The sequence below is a fragment of the Cryptotermes secundus genome, unplaced genomic scaffold (genome assembly GCF_002891405.2).
Source record: "Cryptotermes secundus unplaced genomic scaffold, Csec_1.0 scaffold251, whole genome shotgun sequence".
Classification (NCBI taxonomy): Eukaryota; Metazoa; Arthropoda; class Insecta; order Blattodea; family Kalotermitidae; genus Cryptotermes; species Cryptotermes secundus.
Window position 1 is genome coordinate 726,175 of NW_019744108.1, and position 17,659 is coordinate 743,833.

At 39.2% G+C, this 17,659-nt stretch overlaps 2 protein-coding genes across 19 annotated transcripts in view; one reads left to right on the forward strand and one right to left on the reverse strand.

Annotated features, from left to right (window-relative positions):
• Nucleotides 1-4,024, reverse strand: part of LOC111874409 (nucleolar protein of 40 kDa) — a 12,556-nt gene extending 8,532 nt beyond the window's left edge. Inside the window, exons 1-4 of one of the 2 annotated variants that reach the window (XM_023869901.2) lie at nucleotides 3,868-4,024; nucleotides 2,822-2,980; nucleotides 1,988-2,070; nucleotides 677-806 (exon numbers count right to left, since the gene is read on the reverse strand). In XM_023869901.2, coding sequence (XP_023725669.1) covers nucleotides 677-806; nucleotides 1,988-2,070; nucleotides 2,822-2,980; nucleotides 3,868-3,999 — 504 coding nt within the window. In that variant the 5' untranslated portion in view covers nucleotides 4,000-4,024. Of the gene's footprint in view, nucleotides 1-676; nucleotides 807-1,987; nucleotides 2,071-2,817; nucleotides 2,981-3,867 lie in introns of both variants that reach the window. The other variant, XM_033755443.1, reaches the window with a different exon arrangement.
• A 1,766-nt stretch (nucleotides 4,025-5,790) lies between these two features.
• LOC111874402 (broad-complex core protein) overlaps nucleotides 5,791-17,659 on the forward strand; it is a 174,916-nt gene continuing 163,047 nt past the window's right edge. For 16 of the 17 annotated variants that reach the window (XR_004514106.1, XR_004514107.1, XM_023869892.2 and 13 more), the window contains exons 1-3: nucleotides 5,893-6,009; nucleotides 15,977-16,175; nucleotides 16,410-16,589. Coding sequence is in view for 15 of the 17 variants with exons in the window: in XM_023869892.2 (XP_023725660.1) it covers nucleotides 15,984-16,175; nucleotides 16,410-16,589 (372 nt within the window). In the remaining 2 variants the exon portion in view is untranslated. Of the gene's footprint in view, nucleotides 6,010-15,976; nucleotides 16,176-16,409; nucleotides 16,590-17,659 lie in introns of all 17 variants that reach the window. The other variant, XM_023869882.2, reaches the window with a different exon arrangement.

The following is a 17,659-nucleotide window of genomic DNA, read 5'->3' on the forward strand; positions in this document are numbered from 1 at the left end:
CTTCTCCCAGTGAGCACATCTCCAGGTACATCATCATCTCCTGTAGCCTTTCCATTCCTCATTTCCTTGATAGCTTTTTCCACCTCACTTTGTAAAATATATGGTCCTTTCTCGTCTGTAGGACCATTTTTTTACAAAGTGAGGTGGAAAAAGCTATCAAGGAAATGAGGAAGGGAAAGGCTACAGGAGATGATGATGTACCTGGAGAAAATCTGGTAGCGCCAGGAATCAAACCCAGACCTCTGGATCTGTAGCCAGAAATTCTGACCACTAGACCTAAGAGGTGGTTTTAATAGGCAACACAGAATATGAAATTATTTGTTCTGGTAAATCCTCTGACCAGTGTAAGTCTATGTAATTTATTACAAATGAAATTTAATTAAACTGAACAAAACTGATATGAAAAGTGATCTTACAAACCTGGGAGTAACTACTTGCATTTAGCAAAAGGCAGGTCTGCCAAGTTAATGTTTCACTTTTATATTGCACAAGATAAAAAAAGGTCTGCCAACTTTCCCACCCCTACCCCCAACTCAGGTCCACCATGACTAGGAGTGGATCTGATGGATGGGTTTTCTGAATGCATTTGTGAACCTTCAGGTTCTATAACAGCTGGAAATTTTCTGATCAGCTGAGTAACTTTTCAAATATAGTCATCAAGCTATTGTAACCATACCTTAAAACAATCTCTTGCCAAGTGCCCACGTGTTCCACATTTTGAGCATGTCGTATTGAAGACTGCCTCAAGTTGAATTGTTTTCTTTCCTGACCCAGGTATGTGTATTTTTCTCCTCTGTTCATCCTGACTTCAGATAATAAGAAGTTATAGTTAACTCACTAGAACTAGAAGTATGAGAACCATTAATAAAGTCTCATGCAAATAAGGGCAGAACAGAACTGTACATGCAATCCTACTGATGGATTACAAACACCACAGTACATCCAGGATGTGTCTTATGAGCTTTACTTCCAGTACCACCACACAAATTTTACACATCTGTTTTCTTACACTGATCTGTGATGCAGTTCTACAACATGCAATAAAATAAACTTCATACATTTCCTTGTTTACACAAAAGTTGTATACAGCAGACTCCATTATCCAGGATCTAAGCTTCATGAATTTCATGTGACTGCCGAAAACTATAAAGAAACTTTAAAAAATGTTGCCTTGTACATATGTTTACCAGCCACATAGTAGTTCTCATAGCTCCCACTATAAGTGTTGTTCATCATCCTCCCTTATGTAGGTGCCATTACAGTGAGGCTAGTTGAATCTGTGTTCACATTACAGTATACCCAAAATATTTCATCTGTCAGTCCACAGTTCATTTCATTTTGACTGACTTTCTTTCTCTGCATGTTTAATACTTCAGAGGTTTGTTTACTAGACTGTACTGTATTGGGTTTGTATAGTTTTCTCATGCAACTGGCAGATACATGTAAATGGCACACTCCATTTCTCATACATTCCAGCTACCCAGGATTTACTGTATTTGCTTTAATAACTGTTGTCAAAGAGTCCTGCTCACTGAATAAAATATTCCTTTATGTTCAGTTTTCTTACACAGTCAATTCAGTGCTCTATAAAAGATCATACATAGTTTAGTTTTCCTGGTTAATGTTGATTTGGTGTGGGACCCTGAAGCAACTGCTTCATTTGCTCTACCTCCAATCTGGCCTTGTATAGATTGGTCATTCCCTTGCGATAGATTGTACAGCTAAGTTGCATATTTCCATGACTTCTGTAAATGGGCTACCACAGGCTGGCAAAAAATAGTAAGGCCATTTTCTAAATATGGTTTTATGCTGACCATATGCTTAGCTTGGTGCCTATACTGTACCTGGAATGCCTGCACTACCCCCAATACATTGCAAAGCTGTTGCTGTACATGCAATAATCTGTTCTCAGAATTGGACATGCCATAATACTGTTAGGCACTGATGCCTGAAGCCACTGGAACTGGCCCCCTATGCTGTTACTCACTGTATCTGAACTCCATTTGGGTCCAAGTCCTTTCCATTTCCTTGATTTACAACTTTCATGGACAGTGCAATTTTATTGTCATCCTGAAACAAAATATATAATATAACAATAATACAATAACAATAATCATCACGATAGTTGGAGATCTACAGGCCACCTCCAATCATTAACACATGTAATGGTAATCAAAATAACATTTTAAATAATGTGTATTTTGTTAATTATGTTATGGTATTAGTAAGTGGTAATAAATACTGTTTTTACAAAATGTTGACACCTTGATGTCTTTGAAAAGCTGCCTTTATAGTCGTAAGTTGCACCTACGCTTCAGTCAACATTGCAATGTTAACCTTTGCCACAAATTTCTATTGTTAACAGTATACATATTTGCTGAAATCAAGATTTAATGTATGAGTGAATCAATGGAGTAATTATCTGTGGAAACTGTAGACAGAGATAAGAACTCTCTATTTCAAAAGTACTGCCCATTTGTTGCATTCAGTATCATTCCAACTAACATATGGGTGCAGATTAATACAAGGGAAGGTTATATAATGTCCGAATAACAGTTTTTAGTGAAATTTAAAAAGTGTCTTATCAGTGTACATTTTAGATCTGAGGGCAAAATCACTTAACCACTGACAAGTTACAAGTCAAGTTGTGTCAGTATGAAATGTGCCCCTGTTATTTAGTGGTGAACTAAACAATGATAAAAAAGTTGAGCAAGAGTCATGGATGCACTGAAGGTATGTGGAGCCACAACTTTTGGTATTAAACCATTCATGTTATCCCAGAAATTATAATAGGGGCAAGAGAATGACAATTCATACTTGCCGTAATGCTGATAACCTTACACCAAACCTTCTCCCCTCGCTGCAAAACTTCAGACACATCATCAACAGCCACTTTTGACACTTGTGTACGATGAACAAGCCCTTGGTTTTTATTTCCAGGGATCCGAACAAAAGCTCCATAACTGTGTACAGATGCTACCTGCATGTAGATGTAAAATAAGTCACATTTTCAACTTTCCTTATTACATGTTCATCAGAATGTCCCTGATAATTCTGGTCCTAATAGACTATCTTCAGTGTCTCAAAATACTGTAACATTTATGTCACTTTGCAGTTTGTCAGAGCAGTAATTTTCATGTTGTTGGATCTGAGGTTCTTATGGCAGTGACAATGAACAGTGTGGTCTTCTGTGTTGCAAAGCCATTTTGTTCAGGGCTAGCCTGATGTTCTGGAAGAATATACCACCTCCATGAAATGTCACCTGATTCTGCAAGGTTTCCTTGGCATACTTGGTTATGACAATTTCCACATCCTTATACTCTGTATGGATCCATGGAAATAAATGTATATGTATGTACGTACGTACTCTTCAGCTCTGAAGCTGGAGGTGGTACATTGCTCCAAATTGTTCCGCTCTCCTGTAACTACACAGCATAACCCAGATCACCATACTCTTCAATTTTGAACATAATTAAAATTTCTAAAACACTCTTCTCACAAATGAACAATGCTTATATCAATTTATTGTAATTCTAAATTGAGATCATATGCATTACGGGTTTGTTATCATGCTATTTTAGAAACTGTATTTCAGGTGAAAATTACCACTCAGCCTACTGTAAACAGGCCTAAATGTTACAGCATTACAGAGTCTCAAAAGATGATCCACTAAGACCGAAACGCGTCTCAATACTATACTGACGAAACCGTAATAAAAGCTGCTGGAAATTGTTAACTGATATGTAGTGTGAAGTTACACGACATGAAACGATTTAAGATTTTGTGTTGCTTATGACACAACTTGGGAAATTTATTACTGTATGTGTTATATTATGAGCACAAAGTATGGGGTATTTTGTATTACACCTCTCCTTTAAATATTGAGTTTAAAAGTTCCGAATTATTATCACGTGACATTCTGGCACCGCTGCGCTCCTCCGCCAAGTACACAAACTCAATGCCCTCAATGCTATTCCCATCGACCCCATCGACGCCCATCGACCGCCATCGATAAATAGGTAACACAGGCCACCAACCCTCGCGGATTACATAGAGCTAAACATGTAGCATGTATTGGTGGACAACGTACGAAAAGTGCGCGAATTACTAAACGTGCAGTAGGAGCATCTGATTTCCTGGTGTTGGAGTTCAGTTAAGTCTAGTTCTAGGTCACGCCATAGCTCAAGCAGTCAGTCGCTGGCTTCCAACCGCGGCGGCCCGGGTTCGATCCCGGGTCTGGCCAAGTGGGATTTGTGGTGGACAAAGTGGCGTTGGGGTGGGTTTTCTCCGAGTACTTCGGTTTCCCCTGCCAATCTTCATTCCACCAATTTCTCCATCATCATAATCACCCGGGGCAGGCTACAATAGGCCAATCAGTGGCCGCCGTGCCGAGTGGACCCAGTAGGACTCCACACCCCACTAAGCGAATTTAAAAATAAAAGTCTAGTCCTGGAACAAATCGCGCTCAAATCCTACAAATTATTCTCGAAGTAGTCACGTAGTCGCAAAGGCCAGTACACAGGATGCATACAGGCGCATCAAATGTACCGTCAGCGCGACTTTGAACGCCTGGGAAGTGGGTTAGTACAGGTTTCATCATTTGAGTTTTCCACAAGTTCATTTCTCCTCTGAAGCAGTAACTGGTGTCAATTGTGTTAACGACGGTCTTTTTTCAACTTGTTCCTCGAAATTCAAGTAATTTGCTTTATCGGTAAGATCTGTGAGGAAATCAAGTACTAGCAACACAGAGAAGCTTTTATTTGTGGAGGTAAGTCATCTCTGTCCTGAAGAAACTCCACAGTTTCTGGAAGAAGTTCTTGAAGGTGAAAAAAACTCCTGTTCTCAGCCAACGGATATCAGTGTGTAATGTCAACAATGGAAATGAATTTCGCCTGATAGTTGTCTAAATAGTCTTTGTTGAAGGGCCCTAGCACGGGACGAATTTAAATTTTTGCACAGCACTCATCTGACTCATCACATGTTGAAAATCGATCACTTCTTTCCATAGAGCTTCCCGATGAATGACAAAGTGAGAACTAAATGCTTTCGAAAACAGCATTTTTTTTCTTTTTGCAAAGCTCAATTAAGTCAGCCTTTTCATTAGTCGTGGCCGGAGCGCCATCTGTTGCCACTAACATAAGTTTATGAACTTTATGAATGGGAGTGTCCACTTCCAGTAGGCTAGCATAAAAACCTTCAAATATGTATTCACCTCTAGTCTTCTCTACTAACGATACTTTTCTCAAAAGTACTTCCCTGTGTTGGAATCGTTGAAGGCCAACCGAAGAACAAGTAGCTGTGAAAACCAGAGACATTTATAGACTTATCTAGCTAAATTCTAAAAAATCGCACACGAGAACCACGTGAAGAGCTACTCAGAATCAAAAACATTCAGCACGTAACAGCGTATGAAATATGCTACCACAATTCAACTATTTATTTCTGAGTACGTCACTGATCCTCGGTATGCTCGGTATCGACTACAGATACTGACTGATACTGACTACTGACTGATGTAGTGACGTATTTATTACTTTTCTTCAGGGAGGCAGAATATCGATTAAGTTATCCCACAAATTGTGAACCGTGAGAAAATGTTGCCCCCGTATGCTAACGAAGAACTGAGCGATATAAATAAGAATTCTGGTTATGATCTTTCGAACGCAGGTTAGAATCTTCCGGGATTTGTTTCATAACGAAGGGAGAACACGCGAGTGTCCTGCACTCTGGTGTTCGTCGTTGAACAAGAACTGGAAATTCTAACAATAATTGGCGACACTGATTGCATAGCTTGTATGCCTTGTATCGCTTGTATGTTCGCATTTGTTCCATGTTCCGCGTCACCTGCAACAAAATTAGTTAGAAATGCCATTTTGGTGCGTCGAAGCTGAGTTGGTTATGGTCGATATTTCCTTTCGTTTCGAAACACTATAGTGCTTTTAACGAAATTGTGTGTTCTTTGGTGGTGTTTTATAAAGTTTTAGCCATCTGTAGGACTGATAATTTCAGGTAAAATGATTATAAACTGTAACCAGATTATGTGGCTAGATAGTACATATGTTTCCTTTAGTGTAAGACTGTAGACGCGAGTTACAGTAGGTTGACGGTAGATAAGTTTTCGGGATAATCTTGGGTCGATCAGTGGTTCGAATATGACAAGTTGTTTTCATCAGTTCTTCCAGTAGTATGTTGAACAGAACCGTGAATGGAATATGACACACCCATCTTCTATGATAATTTAACGATTAGCTCTCCACAATAGCTTAGAAGCTCCGTATTCAGTCGTGCTGCAAATGTGAAAAATCAACCAGCTGTACACTTTTGTAGTAGTATGTAATTCACTTTATTACAAGTTTCCGCCCTGTATTTATTTTATTTCAGGTCTTATTTTGTTTCTTTTGAGTGTGCTACCAAATTGTAACCGTAGTCTGAATGGTGTTTATGCACAGAGTTTGCTCTGTCTGTAAAATTGGCCAGTATCAGAGAAGCATGTCATGCGTCAGCAGAACCAATTAGAATTTCCAAGTCTAATGTTTCATTTTCTTTTGGGCCCACCCAGCCTTCTATCCAATGGGTACCAGGGTCTCTTTCACTAGGGGTAATGTGTCTGGGGCATGAAGCTGACTACTCACCTCCATCTAGTGCTGAGGTCATGAATGGCAGAACTGTACATTCACTCACACACATACATTCCTGGGATGGTAATTAATGAAGCACAAGGATAACTTTACATTAACTCTTTTCTGAGCGCTTTGTACACAGGTTTTTATGGTTCATGTTTGTTATGTGGTTTTTAAGATGACTATTCATTAAAAGGGTCCAATCAATTTGAACATCTGGCTGTTGACCTAATTCTTCCAGCCCCACTATTGCCCTGGGGTCTGTTCAGCCTCTAGCAGAAATGAGTACCAGGAATCTTCCTGATAATAAAGGGTGGCCAATGTGTACAGCTGACAACTTCACCACCATCTGTGAGCCAATTATCCAGAAAATGCAGGAGCTTCAACATCTCACAACCCTATGGGTCACCATGGCCTGTTACAGGGATACCTTTACCTTTGTGTGGTTTAGTTTGTACAGTTTAAGAGAAAGGACGTGTTCATGTTAAACTAATCATGTAGCTTAAATATCCAAATCAGATTCAATTTTGAAGCATCCAGCATTACTGTGTGGATTGGCATATTGTGGATACAGATGTCCTGTAGGTCAAAGCAGATTTTGAGAAAAAACATTTTGAGTAATAAAAGTGGAGATAGATACAGTTACAAATGTTTAATAACAAAACTTTATGAAACTGTTGCAAGTCATTCTAACCGACCCACTCAGTGAGACTTCTAGCCGCACACGTTGGTTGTCATAACGGCTCGCTCGTTGTGTCCACTTACTTTACTGTCATCTTCGGCCGCTGGCTGCTGGACTGCTACGGGCAGCAGCGGGTACAGCTGGCTTTACCCTGCTTCACTTACCATACTTACACACCTCTGATCTTTAGGGCAGTGGGTTTAGTTTGGGCGCCAGTAAACTGCTACTATCAGTTTACAGATTTTTGAAAGCTGTGAAGGATTGATAAGGGGGTAGCGGTCGTGCGTAGCTAGTCCTCCAGTAGAACTAAGATTCAGTTCTCAGGCCGTTTGGCAGGGACTTGCTCAGGAAGGGAAGTGGGAACTCCTGTTATGACACACACACACTTTGTTCCACAAGACACTTTATTAAACTGTTGTCAATAGTGGACGCCACTAACACACTAGATTGAATTTGCGTCCAAATAGTTTGCGATCTGGAATACGACTTTTTGCAGAATGCCTTCTCCTCGAAACTCTTGGAGTCTTCTCGGTCCACAAGTCAACTCCCTAAATTATGAGGATTGGTCATTTTCAAAAAGGGAGTACACTAATTAAGTACTCCCCCAATCCGTTTAGGTATTACAGGGAATGTAGGCACTAAAACTTAACGTAAATCCTGTCAGTGGTTTGACAAATGTTACCCTTGGCTTGGGCTGAGAGACCACCCATCGTTTAAGTTATGGTGTTCAAAACTGTCACATATTGTGTTCTCAAAGGACTCAGACAAGTAAAATTTTGTGTGACTTTCTAAAGAGCCAAGCTGTGGGGGGGTCTTCCTCTTTCACTTCGCATCTGCGTTGACCAGTCTTTTTTTCTTTTGTCTTTTTCATTCGAGATTTGGTCTAAAACTCCTTCTGGGTGGGAAGAAATAGCCTATGTACCTCTCATCCATTTGCTGTATGTTACAAGTAAACCTAACCGAACATGTTAATTTACATGGATCAGAACATGCTACTAAATTAAATCAAGCTGGGGTTGGCAGATCGGTTATGTCATCTCCTGTATTCCGAAATGTACGTTATACAGAATATGTTTTCTGAAATATTTTCTGACTTGTTGAATGTTTAGTTAGTAACGTGTTGCATCAAGACATTACATGCAGGCTTCTAAATATGTGAAAACTGCAGATTGCAGGAATGAATTTGTAATTGTAATCCTGGGCTTGCACTTCATGTTCATTATAGTTTGAGAATTAGGATAATTGATCTTTCACTCTGAACATTATGTAACCATGAACTACAAATCATATGAGTTTTCTTAGTGATTTCCTCATGCATTAGGAATTACACATATCCTTTTCATTTTCCCCTTTCATAAGAGGGATTTTTATGTTTATCAGAACATTACAGAACATCTGTGAAGACACATGCTCTTAAGTAATCACAGATCTGTAAAAAAACTGCCAGTTGTATAAAAAAAAGGAGCAACATGTACAGTAATATTATAAAACTTTTGGCTAAAATAGTGTAATGGGTCAGAGTGAAACTCGGCTCGGGTCACTTCTAACATACATTAGTATATCAATTTTTTTTTTCTTTCAGTGATACCAAAATATGACCACTCTTTTCAGAAGAATGATAAATTTCTCATGAACTTTTTAGGTGGTATGAGTGTTAGTAGGATCCCAAAATGTTGTGTGGCACTAGAACTTACAAAACTGTGGAACATTGTAACCTTTGTTTTACATTCTCATGTATGTAGTATAATGTATAGTGATCTTGAAAATATTTGACGACATTTTGATGGATTTCCAAGTGTTCAGCATGTTTCCTCAGCCAGGCAGTCTGGATGAGACACAGTTGTTGTCTTCTGATGAGTTTAATGCTGATCAACATCATTCTTTCAGAAGCGGGAATGATGAAAAGTTTCCAGCTTGACATTGGCACTTACATAGCTGAAGTTTGTTAAGGAAATCCCTGATTGCATCTTCATAGGCCACAATGTTTGCATTTCTTCTTTGCAGTTTCAAATTTAAGTTGCTGATAGCCTGTAAAATATCCACAAGGTACATCAGTCAAAGCTGTAACGTTTTTATATTTTATGACCTTGTAGAAATTTTTTATTTCTTACTGGAATTTGTATAGTAGGCTCAGCATATTTCCTTTTGACAGCATTGGATATCTATGAAGGAAGAGCTTAATGATCACTTCCATAATCTGTGTAAAGAGCTACAAACCCCTGTATTTAAGAACTCCTTTTCACTGAACTGACAACTTAAATTTAAAAATTCAGCTAAGTACATGTCTCATCTGCAAGGGACTTAGTAATGCAAGCTTGGATGATGCAGTGAGGCCCAATTATGTCTGGATTCTTAATTTGACAAGTGTGATGAACTCAGCCATGCATCACTGGTGCATCATCAGTGTAACCGCCAACTAGCTTATCCTATGGAAGACCACTGTTAGGACAAAATTTGTCATAATATTGGAAGCCTTAGACATGGTCTCAGTGCTTTTGAGAAAATTTTTTCTTCTTCTTTTATGGCTTCATTATCCCGAAATTGAGAATACATGAGCAGCTGACAGCATTGAATCTCAACAGTGCTTTCATTGCACTGAATTTGAAAAATGTATGGTTTGTGCGAATGCTCTAATTTTCCCACTTGCAATTAAAACACATTCGCCTGTTATTTGACACTAACAGAGCATTGTCTGCTATGACTTCATATAAGTGGAGTTTCTGCTAGAAGAAAAAATCCATGGTGCTCTGATGCTGCTCAAAATATATTTTCTATTTCAAAGTAAATTATGTACTTTATGCTATTTTCCACAATATTTTGACTCATTTGTAGCGTTGAGCTTATAATTTTTAGGTTTTAATATTTATCATTTAATGTGGGTAATGCCAGCACCAGAATGAGGAAAGTTTTCTAAATAACACGTCATTGTGGTGTTTGTGACTGATGTGTATGTGCTCTAGGTTGGTGTGGAATTGTTTGTTTGGAAATTAGATGGGAAATAATAAGACACATGTCTTCCCCATTTGTCCAGTAGATCCTTTTTTCTCAAATATATACTTCAAAAGTTTTCCCTTTTGTATGGCTACATGACACTTGCCATGTAGGTACTGAGGTTTGGTATCCAAGGGCTAAGTTTCCAGATTCATAATGCGGAGATCCCAGACTCAATCCTGAATTTCCAATTTTTATTTTGTTTTGTGTTAGTGAACATGTAAAAATCGTTACAGATCACATATTTAAATTGATCCTTGTGTAATATATTCATATATACATGGTAGAGTCATTAAGTTCGTGGAATGTGGTTTTATCGCATCATATCATAATACAAGGTATTCACATACACTTACTGAGATCCACATTGGCTTTCAAAATAGTTGTCGTTGGCCGCTATGCACGTCTGCCAATGTTAATATAGCTGTCGAAAACATTGCTGAAACATATTGGCAGTAAATTCCTCTACAACCTTTTGCAGCCATTCCACGGACTTACTGACTGTGGTAGTATGTGTATATATATATGACTGACAGACGAGTGAGATATACCAGATTTTTTGATGAATTGTATGCAGTCTTCGAAATGTGGTGATGGAGAAGATCAGTTGGACTGATTATGTGAGAAATGAAGAAGTGTTATTTAGAGTCAGTGAGCAGAGGAATATCATACACGAAATAAGAAAATGGAAGGCTAATTGGATTGGTCATATCGTATGCAGTAACTGCCTTCTAAAAGAAGTTATTGAAGGAAAGCTAGAGGGGCAGATAGAAGTGACCAGAAGACGAGGTAGAAGATGTAAGAAGATGCTGGATGACCTTGGGGACAGAATAGGATATTCTCATTTGAAGGAGAAAGCTCTAGATTGCATTAAGTGGAGGAACTGTTTTGGAGGAGACTGTGGACCTGTCGTCTTGACAGATTACTGATGAATGAATGTATGCAGTATAACTTTGAGCAATTCAAAAGGGCTCTTGCAGTTGCTAAATAAATGCCATTACTAATGTGCACAAAAGAAGCTCATACCTAGGAGGACATTTACAGTTGATGTGTTATCTGAAGTTGTTGGTAAATAAAGGAACCCTTACTGAATTGTTGTCTGGAGAAAGAGCTTTGTGGTAGAATTTATAGGCATGCAGAAATTTGTGTATTTACCTTTGGTCAGCAGAAGTTTGGAAATAAGTGAGAATGGATTTGTACTGCAAAACAGAATTAAATATATTAGAAAAATATTATTTCTGAACTAAAATAATAGGGTACTTCCCCATAAAGATAATATGAGGGGCAGTCAAAAAGTTCCCAGAATGGTGGTATAGAATTCTAATGGTAGGAAATACGGCAATGCTTACCTAATCACCTTCAAAGTAGGACCCTTGCGCGCGCGCGCACACACACACACACACACACACACTTGCTCCATCGATCCTGCCATTGTTGGAAGCAGTGGTGGAAGGCTTCTTTTGGAATCTTTTGGAGGTCAGCCATCGCTCTCTATTTGATGTCCTTCATGGTTGCAAAACATGCCTCTTGAGGCCCATTTTCAGAGTAGGGAACAGCCAAAAGTCACTCGGAGCGAGATCCGGAGAGTTAGGTGGTTGATTGATGTCAGGAATGTTTTTCTCCGTGAGGAATTGCTGCACAACAAGTGATGTGTGGCTCGGTGCGTTATTGTGATGCAGAAACCACTGTCCCTGCCACTTGTCACGCCGCTTCCTCCGAACCGCATCGCGCAACTTCTGCCAAACTTGCACATACAAATGGCCAGTAACAGTCTGTCCAGGCAGTACAAACTCATGGTGCACCAAACCGTCGATGTCAAAGAATGCAATGAGCATCACTTTGTCTTTGGATCTGACGAGGCGTGATCTTTTTGGCCGGCCGTGTGCCACTCCGATGACTGCATCTTCGTCTCTGGGTCGTAGGCGAACACCAATGACACCAGTGACGATCTTTTTGAGAAACATCGGATCCTGCGTACTTTTGTCAAACAGATCACCAGGGACATCATGCAACATTCCATCTGATCCATGGTCAGCTGCCTCGGAACAAACTTTGCACTGAAACGTGTCATCTTCGAATCATCGGACAAAATGGCATGAATGGATCTGTGAGAGATACCAACTTCTTGCTCCAACTCCGTGATGGTCATTCTTCGATCACACTGAATCAGTTGTCGCACTTTTCCAATAATTTCTTCGGTTCTGGATGTCGAAGGTCTCCCGATGCACTGGTCATCCTCTAACGTCTCCTGCCCTTTCTTAAACCGGGAAAACCAGTCGTAAACTGCGGATTTCTTTAGTGCAGTATCCCCATAAACTAGTTGCAGGGCCAATTGTGTCTCTGAAGTAGATTTTCCCAATTTGCAGATGAACTTGATGTTCGCACGCTGTTCAAACTCCGACATTGTGCCGAATGACCAACACATCTAATTCAAACGGAACAGTGAAGACAGTGTACACTGAAACCTGTCCAGACCTGTAGCGCCTGTGAGCAGACATGCCTAGCTCCCCACCACAACAGTGTGTGTGCTATCTTATCGCTCGTTCTCCGTCTGCAGGGGAATTCCAGGAACTTTTTGACTGACCTACGTATATTAATATAATCTTGTAATACTATATATATGTACAGATTTCAGAATCCTTTTGCACCATTATCCATTAATAATATTTCTGAACTAAAATAATGGGGTACTTCCCCATAAAGGTAAAATATTAATATAATCTTGTAATACTCTACATATGTACAGATTTCAGAATCACTTTGCACCATTATCCATTAATTTTGCACCAGCATGTGGATACAAGAAAAACTTTGGGAATAAACATAATAACTTTATAATGACAGCATAACAGTCTGTGTTACTAACTGATGGTGACATTGTGCCCATGCTCAAATAACAGACAGAGAACAAAGTTGCCCCTTTGCATGTAAAGGCCCAAAGTGAAACTACAGAACCAATTAGTATTTGTAATTGTAATTGTAATTTATTTCAAGTTCCAGATGATCCAATAAAACTGATTACAAATCATAGGATATAGAATATGTCAAATATTAATTAAAATATGTCAGGCTAAGCAGAAGAATGTAAAAGTACAGTTCAGGTATAAGTTGAGCTCAAGTAAATAATTAGAACATGTCAGAATTATAAAGCAATAAAATAAATGATACAAAAGACAATAAATATTATCATAAATACAATAAAACTATTATACAGATAGACTCATATAATTCAATATAAAGTAACTAACATACTATTCATATAAAACCATTAGTTTACAACATCATTCATTAACACTATAATACTTCTCCAAGTCATAAAAACAATGGGTAATCAAGTATCTTCTTAAATTGCTTGTGTATCCTAACAATCCCCTTTATTTCAAGAGGCAGATTATTAAATAACTTTATACCTGTAAAGTAAACGCCTTTTTGGTACAGTGTTAAGGTGGAAGTTGGGAGATATAAATTACTACTATGCCTTGTCTGGAGGTTATGTGTATCATGATTAGTAGTGAAAAGTTTTCTGTTCTTTGATACAAAGAGCAAAACTGAATAAATATATTGCGACTTCAACCGTAAAATTCCAAGCTGCCTGAAAAGATTTCTACATGAATGCCTATAACAATATCCTGTCATTAAACGAACTGCTTTTTTTTTTTATCATAAAGAGTTTCTTGGTACTGGTTGCCTGCCCTCAGTGTAAAACACAGCAGCTCTTTCTAATAAAAGTAATTTGCTGGAGGATGCCGAAGCTTAAGAAATCATGCTTATTGTGAAATTAGGAACAGATTAAATTCAGCATTAGAAAGGAATTAAGGCCAGATTTTTTTTATTGCTAGTGGGGTGGGGCTAAGTCCCTTGTACTGCGGCCACTTCTGGCCTATTGTACCAGCCCCAGATGATAGGTGAGGGTAATTGTGGAGCAGTTGGTGGAATGAAGATTGGCAGGGGAAACCAAAGTACTCGGAGAAAACCTGCCACAGCGCCACTTTGTCCACCACAAATTCCACTTGACCAGACCCAGTATTGAACCTGGGCCGCTGCGGTGGGAAGTCAGCGACTGACCGCTTGAGCTATGGCATGGCCAAGGCTAGAGTTAGTAATACAGAAAATGATAAACTGCAAATAAAACTGGAACTTATACATAGGAAGTGTAGGATGGAAGAATACCAAAGTAAACAACGAAATACCATCCAGAGGGGTACAGATGGATTGGCAGCCTCAGGAAAAGGATGGAAGGAAATGTCAGACCAGGACAGGAGAGGTCTAAATATATGTAGTAATAGCAGCAGCAGTAGTAGGATGAGGAGGAGAAATAATTCGGGAGCATGAAGAAAGCAGTCTTCTGGGATTTGGCACCGTGTATATGTGGTGTTAACCGACGTTTCGGAGGAACGTATCGCCTCCATCTTCAGGGTAGAAGAAAAAATATAAGAAATCTGCAAGCGAAGAGACCATGAGAACCGGTAAAAGCAAACTGTGTCTGCTCTCACGGTCTGTTCACTTGCAGATTTCTTATATTTTTTCTTCTACCCTGAAGATGGAGGCGATACGTTCCTCCGAAACGTCAGTTAACACCACATATACACGGTGCCAAATCCCAGAAGACTGCTTTCTTCATAGTCACCGCCGTGAAAGCCTCAAATCTTACAATTCGGGAGTAGTTTGCTACTATTCAGTTTGAAATCTTGCATATATCTGTGCCCTAAGCAAAGATTAAGATATATAAAACTATAGTATTGCTTGTTTTATATGGATGTGAAATGTTACCCCTGACTCTAACAGAAGAACATGACTTGAGGGTCTGGGAGAATTAAGTGTTGAGGAGGATATACTCATATGGATCTAAGAGTTACAGGAGGATAGAAGAATGCTATTTCATGGAGAGACCTTATGCTTTTAAATTGCTAATAGTGTAACTCCAGTTGAGAATTCAGAGGGATATATTTTTATTTGCTATATATGGTTTAGTGTTGTTAATTTTCTATTCATTATTCTGCATGCCTTTCTAGTTATACATACTATCAAATGATGATTTTGTGAGTGAAGTTAGCACTTTCTAATTAACTGACTAGAGTAAGTGCCTCCCACTCTTTCACCTGAGGATGGTAACAGATGCAGTTTCTGAAACATCGTTTTCTTTACAATACTGGATGATTGACAAAGTCCAAAACATAGTAATCCCTTATATGCATTGCTGTCACAGAAATTTCACACTTCGCACTGTAAGAAACTGTCTTAGATAAATGTCTGCAGGACTTTTTATTGGCATATGATATCTGATAAAATTCAGAAGGCTTTGACTTCGTGTTGAAGACTGAGGTGAGGTTCTTGCACATAATTTAACATGTGTTTAGGGCAAGATGTGTACAGTAAGCAGTCACAAAGGAAGCCATGTGAATTAACTGACTTCTGATCAGTGGTTATTCCAGCCACAATGACTGATGACTTTCTTTCAACAGAGAGGTCTCTGGTTTTGCCAATGAGTGAAGCTGTTGTCTACATGATAATCAGAACTACAAGTCATGCATTTTAAAATGTTTGGTACATTTGTCAACAAGCTATAAAATCCTAGATGTCATGGCTACCTGGCATCAGAGGTGTCTTCAACTCTGACAAGAGTATCAGGTCTGTTTAATATTGTCTTAATGTTAGTTATTTTATAGTATTTTTTTTTCTTCAGATTGAGGATGTCTGAAGGAGAGAGTGATCAGTTCTCCTTGCGGTGGAACAATTTCCATAGTAATCTTACGTCTGGCTTCCATGCATTATTACAAGGAGAGGATCTTGTGGATGTTACGTTAGCTGCAGGTGGCCAGTTTGTTCAGGCTCACAAAATAGTGCTCTCAGTCTGCAGTCCATACTTCAAAGATCTGTTTAAGGTATGTTGAAATAAATTACATTCCATACTGATAGCTCAGGATCAGATGAAGTACACAGGTTTTTGTTAGTGCTTCTTAATCTTAATACGTTTACACAGAGTTGTAAATGAAGCTCCAAAAATACACATATCCAGTCACCACGGGGCAGGTTAATGGAAAACACTGATGACAGAATTTGACTTACTTCCTTCCCTTTCATTGTTAGTTTCTGTGAAAACATTGTTTCTGTTGTAGGTTAATCCCTGTAAGCATCCCATTGTAATTCTGAAAGATGTGTGCCACAAAGATTTGGTTGCTATCCTGCAGTTTATGTATCGTGGAGAAGTGAATGTACGACAAGAAGAACTGGCAACTTTCCTCAAAACAGCTGAGATGCTACAAATTAAAGGACTTACTGGTGAAGATTCTCCTATTGTAAGTTCAAATATAAGCAGAATGAAAGATATTGTAATGTGTTTGCGTTACTGAAGATGCCGTAGAGATGGTTAATTGGTTTATTTAACAATCTACAAATAACGGCTACAATTACTTATCTCACAGTTGCGGGGTTTCACACTTTATAACCCTAATCGCATTAATCTGTTAACACTGTTGCGGGGTTTCACGATTTATAACCCTATGCGCAAATCAGTTCAGTCTGCCTTCAGTAGGCTACACGATTACAGTCGGGGAGCTAGGTATCACTGTATCACACGCTCCCAATTACACAATCACACACACGTCCGGATCTTCTTTCCGCGACGGCTGCTATACTCCAACTGTAGTCCGCTGACTGAAGAACTGTTGATAACACACTTGCTCGACTGCTACAGTAGAACTCGCTGGTAGCCACATTAGAACTGACTCGTACCAGCTGTGCAGCTCACTTGTATAGCTGCAGTACTTGCCGGTTGCGTAATGAGTGCCACGTCACAGTAGGAAGTTGATTACGGTTACGTAGCGTTGCGCGTTACGTCACCGCGTTGACTTGCGTTGCCTAGCGACCAGGTTGCGGGGGCTCGGCTATCTTCGGCTCCGCTCAGCTCTCTTCGGCTCCGCTCGTGACGTCACCGCGCGTTGCGCATTGCGGGGTGATTACTCGCCTATTACGCGCGCTAAGTTACCGCTACGTGGAGCTGGGACGGTAGGGGTCAACATGTCACAATACCTATTGAATTTCTGCTGCAGCATTTCTAAATGTTCTTTAATTGTGTCCATCACCACTTTATTACCGTCATCAAGTGCCCATACAGTCGGGGACATCTCAAACGACCCATCTGTAATTCTCTAATTAGCAACCAAAATTTGCTAACTACTTCAGAATACAGCTGTGATAGAACTGAAACAATTGTAAAACGCTGGATCTCTACTCTTTGAACGGAAAAAGTGACACTATACCGACTTATTTTTAAAATATTTATAATTTTAAATGAAGTCCAAAATCGGTGGGTGCATCGTTACAGGATGAAAGTCATAAAGTTGAAGAAGATCTGACTTGTAACAAA